Here is a 16,682-nt window from a genome sequence, read left to right as displayed (position 1 = left end):
TTTCAAAAGTTATGGAAACTTTTCGCTCATAAATAGCCCTTTTTCAAATGTCATTATCTCTGATTGGGGCAAATAAAAGTAAGTTCGGATTGAACCATAGAAAAGAACATACTTTTAAGTATATTTGAGCAAAAATTGGAAAATATTATTTTTTTTAAGCATGTAATTTTAAATTTACTAACCAAAGTTTTAAATTTTATCGCATAGCGACATAAAAGAAATTGCCTAAAGCCTTTGTATTTCCTTTTCTGTTTTGCTTACATATCAACAATACTGAATGTGTTCATTAAAAATAATTTGGCTATGACAACAATTACAAGCATTATTCAACATAACATGCTGCCAGTAGGTATGTGCAGTGAAGAAGTTCAAGAAACCAGGAATAAAAGTATTCGCAGATTCCGAGAATTCCACGCACGCAAATTCGATCGACTCGTCAATCTTGATGACGTTTTCAAGAGACTTCTTGTTTCATCAGATCCTATAATTTCTCTTAAATGTAAACGTCGAATTCAACGAGCACCGCTGGATATACCTGAAAATGCAATGCATCTACTTTTGAATTAATTGGCATTGAATAAATTCTCCTTATATAAATCATAAATTGTTGTCATAGCCAAATTATTTTTAATGAACACATTCAGTATTGTTGATATGTAAGCAAAACAGAAAAGGAAATACAAAGGCTTTAGGCAATTTCTTTTATGTCGCTATGCGATAAAATTTAAAACTTTTGTTAGTAAATTTAAAATTACATGCTTAAAAAAAATAATATTTTCCAATTTTTGCTCAAATATACTTAAAAGTATGTTCTTTTCTATGGTTCAATCCGAACTTACTTTTATTTGCCCCAATCAGAGATAATGACATTTGAAAAAGGGCTATTTATGAGCGAAAAGTTTCCATAACCTTTGAAAGTATAAAGTTAGACTTTCAGAGTTATGAAAAAACGTGGATTGAAGTTTTCTAAAAGCTGTTCAAAGGTTGTTTTAACAAAATATAAAATTTCTTTCGAACATTAACAAGTCTCAATTTTACATTTGGATTACTACTTGTAATGAACTTAAGCAGTTCATCTGTCTTTTTACCAGCAATAAGCAAATTCGCCAACTCTCTTCGACTAATATCCATATTTACTAGTTTTATTTAAAACGAATAAAATCAGAAACCTTTTTTGACAGTCGTTTCACTTATGCAAAGCTTGCTGCGATGAGAGAATGATATTTGAAAGTGGCTTTTTTCATAATACAACGATATGTGTGTAAATGCTTTAATGCGTTGAACCTGCAAAACTACAAACTTTAAATCTAAATTGCAAATTTTAAAAAAATATCGTATTCGCCAATTTTTGCTCAAATATACTAATAAGTATGGTCTTTCATGTGGTGGAAACAGAATTCAATTTTAGGTGCCCGCATCAGCGATATTGAGCCTTGAAATAGGCTATTTTTTAACGAAAAGTGTCCATAACTTTTTAAAGAAAAAAGTTAGACCTTCGGTGTCTTGGAGAAAAATACTCGGCTTGAAGTTTTCAATAAGCTGTTCAAAGGTTGTGTTAACAAAAAGTAAAAGATACGAAAGTTATACTAAAAAAACTTTTTTTTCAGGAACACCCTAATCTTTTTTTTTAAATTTCTTGTATAACAAAAACTAAAAGAGATAGAGCTTTAATATGTTCAACAAATTTATTCAAAATAAGTTACTTTACAACTTTGTGGAAGACTGTGGAGCTCTATCTTTCATCAGTAAAAAGTTTATTTTCGTATTTTAGATAAATTAGAACCACCCTAATAACTATTCCAATAAAAAGAAGCATCTTCTAAAGTACACAAATTCATCCTAAGACATGATACGGCTAAATTATACAGGTTTGTCAGAAAGTAAAAATTCCTCCTAAATTAGCGATCTGGACCACTGTGCATTGTTGTGGGGCATACTCACCGATTGCTGTGGGGCATACCGTCCTCTTGTTGTGGGGCATATTACACTTTCACCGGGGGCATTTTGCCCTGGGTGAAAAAAAAACTAGAATTTGGGCATCTTTGAAAAATGTTTAACTGTACTTTTATCAGGAAGTTTTTAATAAAAAATGAAACGAGTACTAATTTCTAACTAATATAACAATAAATTAGAGTAGTTAGTGAGAAGATCATAGTGTCGAATGGTGAAATATAGCTGTTTTTGCTTAAGGGGAGCGTATTACACCTGTTTACCCTACTAGCTCCATATCCAACTAGCTTGGTTCATCAACCAAGTAAAATTGTGCTACAAAATCATCTCTATCGAAAATAGATAGAACGATTTACAACCCACACGCGAGACATCACGTGATTCCACGTCTTTTTCCATTTTGACGTCTACCACAGTCGCGCCGTGTCATCGACATCGCGCTGACGAAAAACGTGATTTTTGTTTTTGAACTAGTCGCCGCCCCTGCGTGAGATTTGATCTATTGACGACAGGTGGTGCATGTAAAACGCAAGCAGTTCACCGAATTTTAAATACTATAGTTGGCACACGAATTGTGGATGGGCATCGGCGCGTTTTGAATTTGTTTGGTATTTTCCCCCTTTTTTGTTTGTGCCGAGGAAACGTTACACAGAAACAAAAATATTTTGTGATTTTACATTTATTTTCATGCACACTTAACTTAAGAAGATATTCATTTAAATCATTCCGCAAAAAATCGTGCCTTTTTAGATTGTTTTTGTCTAAATTTTACACGTTGATTGAAAATTGCAGTTTCATTAGTTTCAAGGCATTTCTATATATTTTTTAATTCCAACATGGTTGAAAAGCACATGACATATAGTATCGTTTGATGTGTGTAATCGTGTGCTTTTTGTACTCTAATTAGGGTAATTGGCCTATTTTGGCTCTATTAAGGAGAGTGCCGCACTATTTGTTGAACAATTAATAAATGACTATATTATCTACAACCTTTTTCGGAATCAAATCACTTTTTTGTAAAACGAATTACAGCGAAGACCCGTTTTTATCAGCCACTTCGGTGTATTTTTGGTTGACAAAATTGGAACAATGACAAAAAAAAACCTAACCAGCTGTTAGAAAAAGAACTCCCAGAACAGCGCTAGCAGAAAATAACCATACGCAGGCTAGCAACTAGTAATGACTAGTTTCACATCAAATATTGCATTTTCACGAGCCGAAATTTATTTGCAAATAAACATAAAATCTCTGCAATCAGTTTGTCTGCAACTTGAAATAATTGGTTGATTATACAAGAAATTGAATTACAATATATTTTCAACTTTATGATTTAGTTTGGCCGTACTGTTGATTCTTTCCTGTGTGCTGGATGCGAAAAATTGAACCTTTTCTGAAACACGTATTCATATATTCGTATTTCTGCATCACGTATTATAACACTAGCCTATCCTAGCTTTTAACGAATGTTTTAATAGTAAAACTATAGTGAAGCAAAAATAAAAATAGTGCAATGTTTAATATATTTGTGGTAGAATAACGAGATGTGTGGCAGGAATTAGCAGATATTTCAAGAAAGTTTTATTTTATTCAAAAGCTGGATCTAGCCGATAGTTCTGAATATATAAATGCACAGGTAATGAAGCATGTAATTTGAACTTACTCTTGCTCAAATTTTGTCACCAAATAGATATTGTCATTATAGTGCGAAATAGTGTCATAATCGGCTCTATTGTCATAAATTTTCGATTAAAACAATATTTGATAACAACCATGCTGGTTTACATGTCATTTAAATTTCATCTTTTTTTGTGTGTGTAGTTTACAACCACAGTCGGAGAATTCTGGGGAAATCTAGTCAATGAACGAGTTCTCTGCGTTCATGCTTATTTCTGGGAGGCAACGAAAAACCATCAACTACATTTTACCTCATTAGCAAAGGCGTACGGCGGGAAAACTTTCGCTCAACACCATTAATTGAGTAGCTTCTGCCAAATTGGTTTAGCGGTTTTAGAATCGTTTGGAGTGAATAGCAATTTGCCGACAGACGGTAATTCCACCCGCGGTGCACCGGGTTGTTAAAAGTGTTAAATGCTCGTGTTTATGCAAAGCGAAACTGTACACATCGGGCATTTGCATCTGAGCCAAGGATAGCAAGCACAGGCTGGCAAATTTGAACCAATTCAGCGAATCAAAAGAATAAAAGTCATAATAAAACATTTGACCGGGTCGTGGTTGTCTGTAAAAAAATGTAATGAATCTAATTAGCGAACATTGAACTTATTTGGTTCATTCTGTGGTCACAAATGCACGTTTTGGGGCGTTTGAATACTCACAGTCTTTGTTCATTTCGTTTAAAGTTTGAATGAGAAATGTCAATTTTTCGAATGTTCGCTCATACATCTCAGAATGTGAGTGAAAACATTTCCGAAACAAGTACCAAGTTACTAGTCATTAGTGAACTAGACCCGCGAATATAACTAATGTTACATCCATACTAATATGTACTACATTTTTTGGGTGAATTTACTGTGACCGCGCTCTTCGTAACTCCGGAACCGGGAGTCCGATCGGCAAAAAATTTAATAACAGCTTTTAGGAGCAAAAATTTGCTGATCGCAATGAACTGCCCCGGTTAAAAGCCCACTTTCAGAGTGATTGCGTATCCTTTCTATTGAGAAAGGCAAAGTTATCGGACTAAACGCCCCAATCGGCACCTTTAATTTCATTGAGCATCTACTTAGTGATGTCCCGACAGAAAAAAAATCCATCGACATAGAGAGAAAATTGCAGCTAAATTTATCAAAATAGGGAGATATCGAGATAGAGAAAATATCAAGATTTATTTTATTTATTTATATAATGTTATATCAATTTGATGTAATTTGAACAACGATTATTCTCCATAACACTCGGTTCGCGGCTGCCTCCTTCCAGATCTGCTGCACCTGGTCAGCTCACCTAGCCCGCTGTGCTCCCCGTCGTTTTGTACCTGCCGATTTTTAGTAGAACATAATTTTAGCAGAGGGGTTTGTCCGGCATTCTCGCAACGTGCCTTGCCTATCGTATCCTTCCGGCTTTATTCACCTTCTGAATACTTGGTTCGCCGTAGAGCCTGGCGAGCTCGTAGTTCGTCCTTCGCTTCTGTTCTCCTGCACGCCACCACCGTTTCAAATGTTCTCCCAATAAGGTCCATGTCTTCCGCGAAGTATACAAATTGGCCTCGGTTGTTGAACCCGGCTCTCCGCATAGCACATTCTAGTGCAATGTTAAACAACAGGTACGAAAGACCATCACTTTGTCTTAGTCTCCGGCAGGATCCGAATGAGCTTGAGAGTTAACTCGATATCCTCACACAGTTTTGCACCCCCTTCATCGTCGCTTTAATTAGTTTTATGAGCTTCCCGGGGAAGCCGTGTTCGTTCATAATTTTCCATAGTTATATGCGGTTGATGCTATCGTATGCCGCCTTGAAATCGATGAACATGTGGTGCGTTGGAACCTGGTATTCACGGTATTTCTGGAGGATTTGCCGCACGCTGAAGATCTGGTCTGTTGTTGAGCGTCCGTTGATAAAACCGGCCTGATAACTTCCTACGAACTCATTATTAATAGGTGATAGGCGTCTGAAGATAACCTGGGATAACACTTTGTAGGCGGCATTCAGGATGGTAATCGTTCTATAGTTATCACATTCCAGCTCGTTGCCCTTCTTATAGAGGTGGCAAATAACCCCTTGCTTCCATTCCTCCAGTAGCTGTTGGGATTTCCAGTTTTTGACTATCAGTGTGTGAAAATAGCCAGCCTTTCCTGGCCCATTTTGATGAGTTCAGCTAAAATACCATCCTTACCAGCTGCTTTATTGTCGAATTACATCTTTAACTTCCCCAGCGTGGGAATAGGCTGGTTTCCATCGTCCGTCGTACTGACGTAGTATTCACCTTCGCTGCCTTGACCTTCTGCACCGATTCTTCATTGTCCTTAGAGTGTTCAAAGCAGTGTTGCTTCCACCTTTCAGTCACCTCTCGTCCATCAATCAGTATGCTTCCATCCTTATCCCTACACATTTCGGCACGCGGCACGAAGCCTTCGCGGGATGCGTTGAGCTTTTGATGGAATTTTCTGGTTTCTTGAGAACGGTACAACTATTCCATTTCCTCACACTCTGCTTCTCCCAGACGGCGTTTTTTTCTTCTGGAATAGGCGGGTCTGTTGCTTCCGCTTTAGTCGATATCATTCTACGTTCAGCCGCGTTCTATGCTGCAGCATTAATACCCGCGCTGCGTTCATCTCTTCTAAAATCCCTCTACACTGCTCGTCGAACCAGTCGTTCCGTTGACTTCGTTCTACATACTCGACAACGCTTTCAGCTTTGTTGTTTATGGCTGTTTTGATAGTGTTCCCGCAGTCTTCAAGAGGGGCCCCATCGAGCGCACCCTCATACGGCAACGCTGCCTCCAGATACTCGTATGTTGTGGCGACTTCTGGTTGGTTCAGTTGCCAAATATCATACCGTGGCGGGCGTCGGTATGGTACATTAACAATGTACCATACCGACGCCCGCCACGGTATGATATTAACAATTACGGAGAGTTTTGGTCGCACTTTTTCCATTACCAGGTAATGGTCCGAGCGGTAATGTTAGCGCCACGATAGGTTCTGACGTCGATAATGTCAAAAAAGTGCCGTCCATGGATCATAACGTGATCCATTTGTGATTCAGTCTGTTGTGGTGACCTCCAGGTGTACTTATCTGGGTGGCTGTGCTGGAAATAGGTACTACGTGTGGCCATATTCTTGGAGGCGGCGAAATCAATTAGTCGTAAGCCGTTGTTGTTCGTTAGCTGGTGTGCACTAAGCTTCCCAGTACACGGTCTGCATTCCTCCTCCTGGCCAGCCTGAGCGTTTAAATCTCCTACGATGATGTCGTGGCTTGGGCAGCTGTCGTATTCGTATTGCTTCCGGATTCTGGGCTGTGCACGTTAATTATGCTAAAGTTGAAGAACCGGTCCTTGATCCTCAATCTGCACATTCTTTCAGTGTTAGGCCATCACCCAATCACGCGCTTCTGCATTTCGCTTATCACGAAGAAAGCTGTTCCCAGCTCGTGTGTATTACCGTAATTTTGGTAGATGGTGTGATTTTTTCTAAACGTTCGCACTATTGATCCTTTCCATCAAACCTCACCTCCTGCAGTGCTACTATGCCGAGCTCGCGATCCTTCAATGTATCGGATATTATGCGGGTGCTTCCGATGAAGTTGTGACTCCTACAGTTCCACGTCCCGAGTTTCCAATTGGTAGTCTTTATTCTTTGCCTTGGTCTTCTCCGATTGTTCCGGTCCGTATAATCTTGATTGATTGTTTATTGTTTAGTTTGGCTTACAAGACCTGACACCAGCTGCGCTCCAGGTTTGCGGAAGCAAACCCCTCCCACCTTCGCTGCCCGCGTACAACCATAGTTTCCACCGGGAGTTGGTTACCCGATCTCCGTTATAGTTGCTCGTACTCCGACCAGTACCGCGCGGATGTAGAGATAGGAGTAGCACGTGCGTAAGCTAAGGACCACGCGTGGGGTCTATTTTATTAATTCAGATAGGCAATTCCCAGCCATTTACAACCAAAAATATCGAGATACTGAGGACTTTTCACAGCTAATCTCTTTCAGACTTACGAAATAATCGAGTTTGTGAAGAATATCGAGATAGAGAAAGTTAACTGTATTGTTTTCCCACTAAAGGTCGGTATATTTGTTAGTTTTACAATCATCAATAGATGATTCGACAAAAATTCAAAAGTTATGAATAAAACACAACCAACTGGAGACATTTCCTTACTCATCAGCACTGACGTTCGCATTGTATGGTTTCTTTTTTTAGGAGCAGAACTCAGAAAAATTTACATCCCTGTGTGAGTTCGAAAGAATAACAAAATTCAATTTATGCCCGCCGCAATGAATGGAATTTTTTACCTTTTCATTCTTTTGTTCTGTGTAGCGTGTACATTCAAGCATATTCGGTTTAAATTCAAACAGCAGACTAACTCGGCATGATACTGAACCTTGACGTACCTTGGGTACAGCTATTTTCTTTTTAGTTAAGCCACATTGAGATCAAATTTAGTACTTAGCTTGACGACCTTTATTACCCAATAATACCGTGGTCGAAATAATGTACAAAGTGGGCTTAGGGCCAAGTTCTCTCTAGAGGTGTCATGGGCTTGACGATGAACCCTGGTTTGGGACTCTTTTAAACTTGAACTGTCCCATTCCAAGACTCCCAAAGATGATAATATACCAGATGATCTTTGGCGGTCCTACGCGATCATTCACGTTTCGCCCGCGATCTCGCAAACTCCCCGTGATAAAGCGAACGTTTAGCACTCATACATTTACAAAAATTGTCGCGAACGTGAGCCTACAAACGCCCATGTTCACGCTATCATGAATTGGTCACATCCGGCTCTAGCATTCAGTTGGACCAAAAATATTTTTTTTATTTTTATATACGTGACTTTAAAATTTTGTATTCGTCACGTGACCAAAAATAGCGCTCATATCCACTAGACAACATGATGACATGACCTGGAATTCGAGTGATAAGAATTCACTCTCTTTTAGAATCTGAACCGTACACTGAAAATTAAATATGATATTCACGGTCATGATTACAAAATTGAATTAATCCACGCGAAGTTACATACACGCTAACACACGCGAATGCAAAAGCCCTTGCGATCAAACACGTTAACATACAAACGCTCGAACTCTTCGCGATGCTACACGCGATCGTGATAGGGAGCCCTTCCGAGAACTCAGCTCTACAGGTCCAGTAGGACAACTCTCAAAAAAATCAAATTCAGTAGCAAACTGAATTTTGTTTCTATAGTGGCTTTTCCAAAAATCATTGTGCAAAAATGCACCAGACATAGATTACGCAGTTCACTTATGCTCGAAAATGTAGGAGATGCCATCTTGTGCCTTCAAATTGTTTATATAATAACAAATTCATGCTTTGGTTGGGGAATGAATTTATATTTCCTCTGCCTTCACTGAAGCATTCGATTCTGCGTGAAATTTCAGTCAGATTAAAAGTGAATGAATAAAATTGGTTTCGGAAGAAAGAGGTAACTGAGTTTGAGATTTTACACCAGTGCTTGGAAGAGCATGTTTCGAGACTGAATGGAAATCGTACGCTATCCATTTTATCCCAGTTGTAGCCACAATCCATTTGTTACTTACTATTCATGAGTTTGCAGGAACGTGTATAATATATATATTTATTCGTACCATGAGTGATTGTTTGTTGGCATGCAAGAACTACGAGAGTTTATTTCGGTTTAATTTTGCTGGTGATCCAAAGCAAACATTGTAGGTACTTCATGACTATCGAATGAATGCCAAATGATTGTGCTATCAATAATCGAACCTATTCATGCATGGCCATTTAAATAGCAATTTTGTGTTCGGTCAAACCATTCCAACTAGTAGCTAATAAACATTTTTTTATTGCAGCCATTGTTGAATGTACAAATCAGCAAAAAACAACAATCATCACTTAATTCATTGCCTTTTTTTCTCTCCCGTTTGTTTCAGATCGAACTAGTCAACGAGCTGGGAATTCTGAAAGCGAAAAAATCGCTGAATTGTGAAAAGCGCAAAAACTACAAATTTGACATCACGGCGGTGTTCTGTGATGGTTCGCACTCGAAAAGGTAAATTTGAAATTTGCATTCTGTAAAGTATGGTAGATGGTGTTTGTAACTGTTTGTCTACAGATTTATTTGTGGTATGTACAATAGAAGAAAAAATAACCAGAAAGGGTGTTTCTGGTTCTGTTCTGCGAATGTTATTGATTTTTTTTGGATTGGTGATCAAATATTTACGATGGAACTTGCAATAGATTTGCCGGGATTTACATATAGGGGGTTGTAGATCTACTCTCGCATTGCCCGGTATTTTGCCCTGATATTTTTTCCTATAGTGCTTATAAGCTTGCTTGCATTAATGAAATTTTTCATTGCATCAAATCAGAAAAATTTGCAGTATGGTAGTTTTCGATATAGTCTTTCAAAATACAAAGTAATTTCTGCCCATTATTTCATACATACATTAAAGTGAATTCTATACTTGCCTTATATAAGAAAGATAAAACTTTTACAGTTCTTACGAATTAACGTTGATCACTTCTTGTGAAATCTCTCGAACAACATTCTTGAAATTAGTTAGATTTTTTTTGCGAATTTAACAAAAGTACAATAATGAATTTAAGGATAACCTTGATGAGCGAAATCTTTGGATCGAAAAATAATTGTTTTGGAGTACTGTTTATTACATAATCTCAGGAGATTTTTTCGACCCATAGAAGTTTTAACCTTAGGATCACTCGCTCTTTTTTCGGGTTAGAAAAATCTTTTTTTGAAAAATCTTTAACCTTATGTGCGCGGTTGGGAATCGAGAACAGGTGAGATTTCATAGCACAAATTTGTGAAGTCTGTTTATTTATTGTTTATTTTGTTTAATACATCAACAGGCATATCAAACCCCAAATGATGTTGGCCTAAATACTAATCTTATTTCTAATAATCAAGTCGCACATAAAAACAATGATCATACAATAATTACAAACAAAGAATAAAAAGGTCAAGTGTTGTTAACGAATTGATTAAACAATCTGGAGAAACGTATACGCAGAGTTTGTCGAGAAACGTTGAAATCAAATGCTGAAGCAACCTGGTTAAAAATTCGTTGCAGACCAGTGATGGCTCCATACATACTATAATTTGTTCGTCGGAATGGCAATCGGAACATAATGTTGTTACGTAGTGCTCGAGGTGCGACGTTTATGTTGATTTGCTCCAAAATAGCTGGGGCAGCTATACGGCCTTGCAGAGTGTCAGCGATGAACAAAGCTCTTGCGGTATTCCTTCAATCTTGTAGGGGCCCTAGTTGAACCAACTGACATCGGTTTTCATAGCTAGATAGTCGGACAGGATCTCTCCACGGCAATCTACGGAGCGCGAAACGTAAAAAGCGACGCTGCACACTTTCAATTCTTTCAACGCCATTATTATAGTTCGGGCTCCACACTTCAGGGCAATATTCCAGAATTGATCGAGATAAAGAGCAGTACAGCGATTTGAGACAATAAACATCCGTAAAGTTGTTGGCTATCCTGAATATGCATCCCAGTGCTCGAGACGCTTTACCAACTGCATAGGAGACGTGTTGTTTAAACGTAAGTTAAGAATCCAGAATCACTCCCAGATCCTTGACGTGGCTGATACGTTCGATTTCTGTCTCTAGAAGACGGTAGTTAAAATAAATCGAATCTTTCTTCCGTGAAAAAGATATTATCGAGCACTTCTTCGGGTTTACATACATGCGGTTCGTATTGCACCAATCAGCAAAGACTTGAAGCTGCTGTTGGAGAACTCTGCAATCTTCACTTGAACGAATTAGGCGAAAAATCTTGAGGTCATCCGCGAAAGATAATCGTGGAGTCTTCAAAATTAGATATACATCATTGAAGTATATCAAAAACATCAGCGGTCCCAAGTGCCTTCCTTGAGGTATTCCAGATGTAGAAGCGAATGTAGGGGCCTGGGATTCTCCTATGACAACCGCTATCTCTCGGTCAGTGAGGTAGGATCGAAACCATTGCAAAATACTACCATTTATTCAAAATCTCTCCATTTTTGCTATTGCGATATAGTGGTTTATCTTATCAAAAGCGGCAGATAATTCGGTGTAAACAACGTCGGTTTGAGCGCGATGTTCCATACTCTCTGTTATGAAGGATGTTAAATATAATAGGTTAGACGCAGTTGACCGTCCAGACGTGAAGCCGTGTTGAAGTCCCGAAAGAAACTCAAATCGTCTGGAACAGATATAAACAGCTTTATTCAATCTTTTTGAAGAAAATAATCGGAATTAACTATTCAACAACAAATATCGTGGATGTTTTTATAGCAAAAACGTTGCGGATCGTTTTTCCACCGCACTTGTATTCTTGGTATGCAGCGATCCGCGCAAGACTTGTTGCCTAGCTGGGGTGTCCATTTATGCGATTCCGCTGCTCCAATCGTGGACACAAAAAAGTTAGGCTAGGCAGTATACTATCTAAACGTGGTAGTCGCAAATCTCTCGAGCAGCATTGAGATTCACTTTCCAATTAATTCTGATTCTGTAGCTCAAAGTGGGCTGTTTGTCAAGTGACTTCCGGGGGACCTGCCCACTCCAAAACGAAGTTTCGAGAAAACAGTTTCTGATGAACGGGATCAGTTCTGGGTCTGCCTTAACCGCTTCGACCCGAGTCATACAGTGGAGGACATTGTTGCTATCATCCAAGAATGGCTCGGAATAAGCGACAAACCCAAAGCAATTTTGTTAATCAAAAAGATACCTATCTCACGAAAATCAATTTCGTCTCGTTCCGAGTTGAGCTTCCGAGCGAACTAAAGGACACTCAAAGCGTCTACTTAGACCACTGGAGAACTCGTTCGTGAATTCAATTTCGACCAGCCAAAGCAGGATAGATTTCGTTAAAGGGGATACCGGAATGCACCACAGCTTATATCATGGAAGCCCTCGATCTCCCAGTCACAATACAGTTACTATAGCCAACTTTCACCAGTCGTTCCGGTCCTGTGTGTGGGAGTGACGAAAGGGCCTTCCAAACTTCCTACTGCGGCAACTATCCATTCATTCTGAACAATTCAAGCGGTAAAATGTTCCCCGACTCCAGTTCTCCGTGAATTGCCTAGTATCAGCACCAGATGCCGTTCTTCCTGCCAGCGAACCGCAGCTGTTTACGTGAGGTAGCTAGTTCAGCTGTATTGCATACATCTCACATAATCTTGTCTCCTCGGTCACAGGGACGCACACTTGCCGCCAGTCGTGAAGAAGCCCTTAGTTACCCTAGCACAGTCGAGCTATTCCTGCCAGCGACCAGTAGCCGTCCCGGCCCTGTGATGGAGATGGGAAGAGGGATCTTCCGCAAACCTACCTTACAATGCATCTGTGAGCTTTTGTTTGCCTCAAAGCTCTTCGATTTCCAACCTTGGTCAACGACGGGATAAGCTACTGCTATACTACCAAAATGTTGGTCGTTGAGCAATACCGCCTTGCAGTATTTGATAAGAGTTTTGATATCATTGTCTTCGCCGAAACATGGTTAAACGATGATACGCTTTCCAGTCAGGTATTCGGTACTGGATACGAGGTGTTTCATCGCGACCGGAGCCCTAGCAATAGCCGAAAATCCACCGGAGGTGGCGTATTAGTATCAGTTAATATCAGTTCGAAGGCAAGAATTGGGTTTGCCTAGAGCAGGTTTGGACGATTATCGAGCTTGGCGGCCGTAGGTTCTACTTGTGTGCGTTGTATTGTATGTTCCACTCGCCCGCGCTCGTGATATCGAACATATTGAAGCGCACTGCAGCTCAGCTTTTACTATCCTCGAAGACGCTAACGCAGTTTATGAGATCATGATACTAGGAGATTTTATTCTTCCTAGCATTTCATGGAAGTTAACGGATTTCTGTATCCCGATTCGGACCATTCCTTGAGGCTACTTGACAACCATAGCTCAGCCATGCTACTACAATTAAATTCTAATGCTAATGAGAATAGCCACCATCTTGATCTTTGCTTTACCAGCGATCAAGTTTCCACCACATCAATAAATTTTTTTTATCTTAAATACGTTTATTTAGGCCCAAATGCTGTAGCTTAACGAGGCCGATAATTCATTTTTTTATTACATGTCACATGTTAGTGGGGGAAGGGAAAGCCGTATTTATGGGCGGCTTGCTCCCCTCTTATGTAAGTGAAGGAAAAAGGCAGGAAGTGGGATACATATTATGTAATTGACATTGTCGTTTGCTGATTGGTCATTGTGGCGGATATGCACACTTTGTTGTTGTGTTGTAGTTTCCAGTCTGTAATCGCAGGGGCGAGGGGAGCGTCGATATTTCGGATAATTATTGGCACTCTATATCATCTGCATGTGAGGTATGTCATGATGTTCTGGATAGACGGTTATCAAGAAGGGTATGCACCGAAGACTCGTGGAGCAATGCCATATTGTAGATATAGGGATAGGTTAATGAGATTCTACTGTGAATGAGAGAGGGGAAAATGTATTAAACTTGGACATCAATAGTTTTCAAAAAGATATAAATAAGAAAAATATAGGGGTGGTCACGGCTTGCTAGGACGTCCCGGACTGGCACAAAGGGTGATCTACCTTGGGCCCAAAGGGAATCTATTAGTTGGGACCTGGCAACACAGTACTCTGCGCACAGCCAAACAACATGCTCGATGTCGTGATAGCCGTTCTCACAAACACAATGATTACTTTCAGCAAGCCCTATACGACGGAGATGCGCGTCAAACGAGTAATGGTTGGACATGATCCTTGACATCGTACGAATGAAGTCCCGGTTCACATCCAACCCCTTAAACCAAGCATTCGTTGATACCTTCGGGATAATGGAATGTAGCCACCGTCCCAGATGCCCATTGCTCCATGAGGTTTGCCAACTATCGAGCGTCCTCTGACGAGAGATACTGAAAAATTCATTGAAGCAAATTGGTCTTTCGTAAGTGTCGCCTTCTAATGCGCCCACCTTGGCTAAAGAGTCCGCCTTCTCATTACCCGCAATAGAACAATGTGACTGGACCCAAACCAAGGCAATCTGGTAAGATATTTCAGATAAAGCACTCAGATATTCCCGTATTTTCCCCAGAAAATACGGTGAGTGCTTTCCAGGCTTCGCCGCATGGATGGCCTCAATGGAGCTGAGACTATCCGAAACGATGAAGTAATGTTCTGAGGGCAGGGTGTCAATGATCCCGAGAGTATACTGAATGGCAGCTAATTCTGCTACGTAAATTGAAGCAGGATCATTGAGCTTGAATGAGGCAGTAAGATTTTCGTTGAAGATACCGAAGCCTGTGGACCCGTCGAGAATTGATCCGTCAGTGTAGAACATTTTGGCGCAGTCGATTTGATGGTATTTGTTATAGAAAATATTTGGGACCACTTGAGGGCGAATATGATCCGGAATTCCACAAATCTCTTCCTTCATGGATGTATCGAAAAATACAGTTGGATCAAAAGTATCTAAGAGATGAGCACGGTTGACGTTGTACGTAGATGAATTGATGTTCTGTGCCATGTAATCGAAGTACAAGGACATGAATCGGGTCTGAGAATTAAGCTCGACAAGCCTTTCGCAATTTGCAATCACCAATGGGTTCAGAATATCGCATCGAATGAGCAATCGATATGAGAGGTCCCAGAATCGATTTTTCAGCGGAAGAACGCCCGCCAGCACTTCGAGACTCATCGTATGGGTCGAGTGCATGCAACCCAAGGCAATACGCAAGCAACGATACTGGATTCGCTCCAGTTTGATGAAGTGTATGTTCGCAGCGGAGCGAAAGCAGAAACATCCGTACTCCGACACTGATAATATCGTTGTTTGGTACAGCCTGATTAGGTTTCCTGGATGGGCACCCCACTATGTTCCAGTTATTGTACGGAAAAAGTTGATCCTTTGTTGGCACTTCTGTTTCAGATACCTAATGTTACATCCCCAGGTACCTTTAGAGTCGAACCATACCACGAGATATTTGAATGTTGAAGCCTGAGCTATAGTTTGATCCATTAATTGAAGCTGTAGTTGCGCTGGTTCACGCTTTCTAGAAAATACGACTAGCTCAGGGGTGGCATTGCGCATCTCGAAACGAAAGGATTATTGTATGCAAGCTTGTATGAAAAAGTCGATTCGAAATGGTTCCATAATGTCACCCCAGTTTTCTCCGTGGAGAATTCGATACCCAGCTGGAGAGCCTAAGCAGACAAATTGTCCAAGGTATCTTGCAGTGGTCCTTGCAAGTCAACGGCTTTAGGACCTGTAATAGAGACCACACAGTCATCTGCAAGCTGCCTTAGCGTGCAGGAATTGACAAGACATTCGTCAATGTCATTTACGTAAAAATTGTGGAGGAGAGGGCTTAGACATGAGCCCTGGGAAAGGCCTATGTAGCTAAATCGTGATGTCGATAAATCGCCATGCGAGAAATGCATTTGTTTTTCAGACAACAGGTTTAGCAAAAAGTTATTTAAAATTGGCGAAAGACCATGCTGGTGCAACTTCTCATAAAGAATGTTGATAGAAACTGAATCGAAAGCCCCCTTAATATCCAAGAATACTGCTGCCATCTGCTCTTTGCCATTTGAATTTCTGTTGAGAGCAACGCAAGGCAATCGTTCGTCCCTTTGCCTTTGTGGAAGCCAAATTGTGTATCTGACAGTAAGCCATTTGCTTCGACCCAATTATCGAGGCGAAACAAGATCATTTTTTCGAATAACTTCCGGATACAGGACAGCATTGCAATCAGACGATACGAATTGTGGTCGGAGGCTGGTTTTCCTGGTTTTTGGATGGCGATGACCCTCACCTGTCTCCAGTCATGTGGGACAATGCACTACATCAATAATAATGCCCCCCCTCTCCTCTAGTAAACCCAGTGGTACATCGTCCTTCATTGATCGCCACGACTGTAGCCCTTTGGTGTATTTCGATATTTCTGTTACCTAAGATTTCCATAAAACCGACCATCGCAGTATCACAGACCTTTTTTTCACCATCGATTGGGAAAATATTTTGTACCTCGAAGTAGTCGAATCCGCTGTTCAAACTGGTGTACGTTATTGACAGGTACGT

General features: G+C 40.2%; 1 protein-coding gene across 5 annotated transcripts in view; it reads left to right on the top strand.

The window, feature by feature from the left end:
• LOC131686740 (calsyntenin-1) overlaps positions 1-16,682 on the top strand; it is a 358,053-nt gene that overhangs the window by 235,561 nt on the left and 105,810 nt on the right. For all 5 annotated transcript variants that reach the window (XM_058970683.1, XM_058970685.1, XM_058970686.1 and 2 more), the window contains one exon: positions 9,541-9,659. In XM_058970683.1, the coding sequence (XP_058826666.1) occupies positions 9,541-9,659 (119 nt within the window). The remainder of the gene's footprint in view (positions 1-9,540; positions 9,660-16,682) is intronic.

The sequence above is a fragment of the Topomyia yanbarensis genome, chromosome 3 (assembly GCF_030247195.1).
Source record: "Topomyia yanbarensis strain Yona2022 chromosome 3, ASM3024719v1, whole genome shotgun sequence".
Lineage (NCBI taxonomy): Eukaryota > Metazoa > Arthropoda > Insecta > Diptera > Culicidae > Topomyia > Topomyia yanbarensis.
The sequence above is the reverse complement of the archived record's forward strand: the minus strand, read 5'-3'. Positions and strand labels throughout refer to the sequence as shown.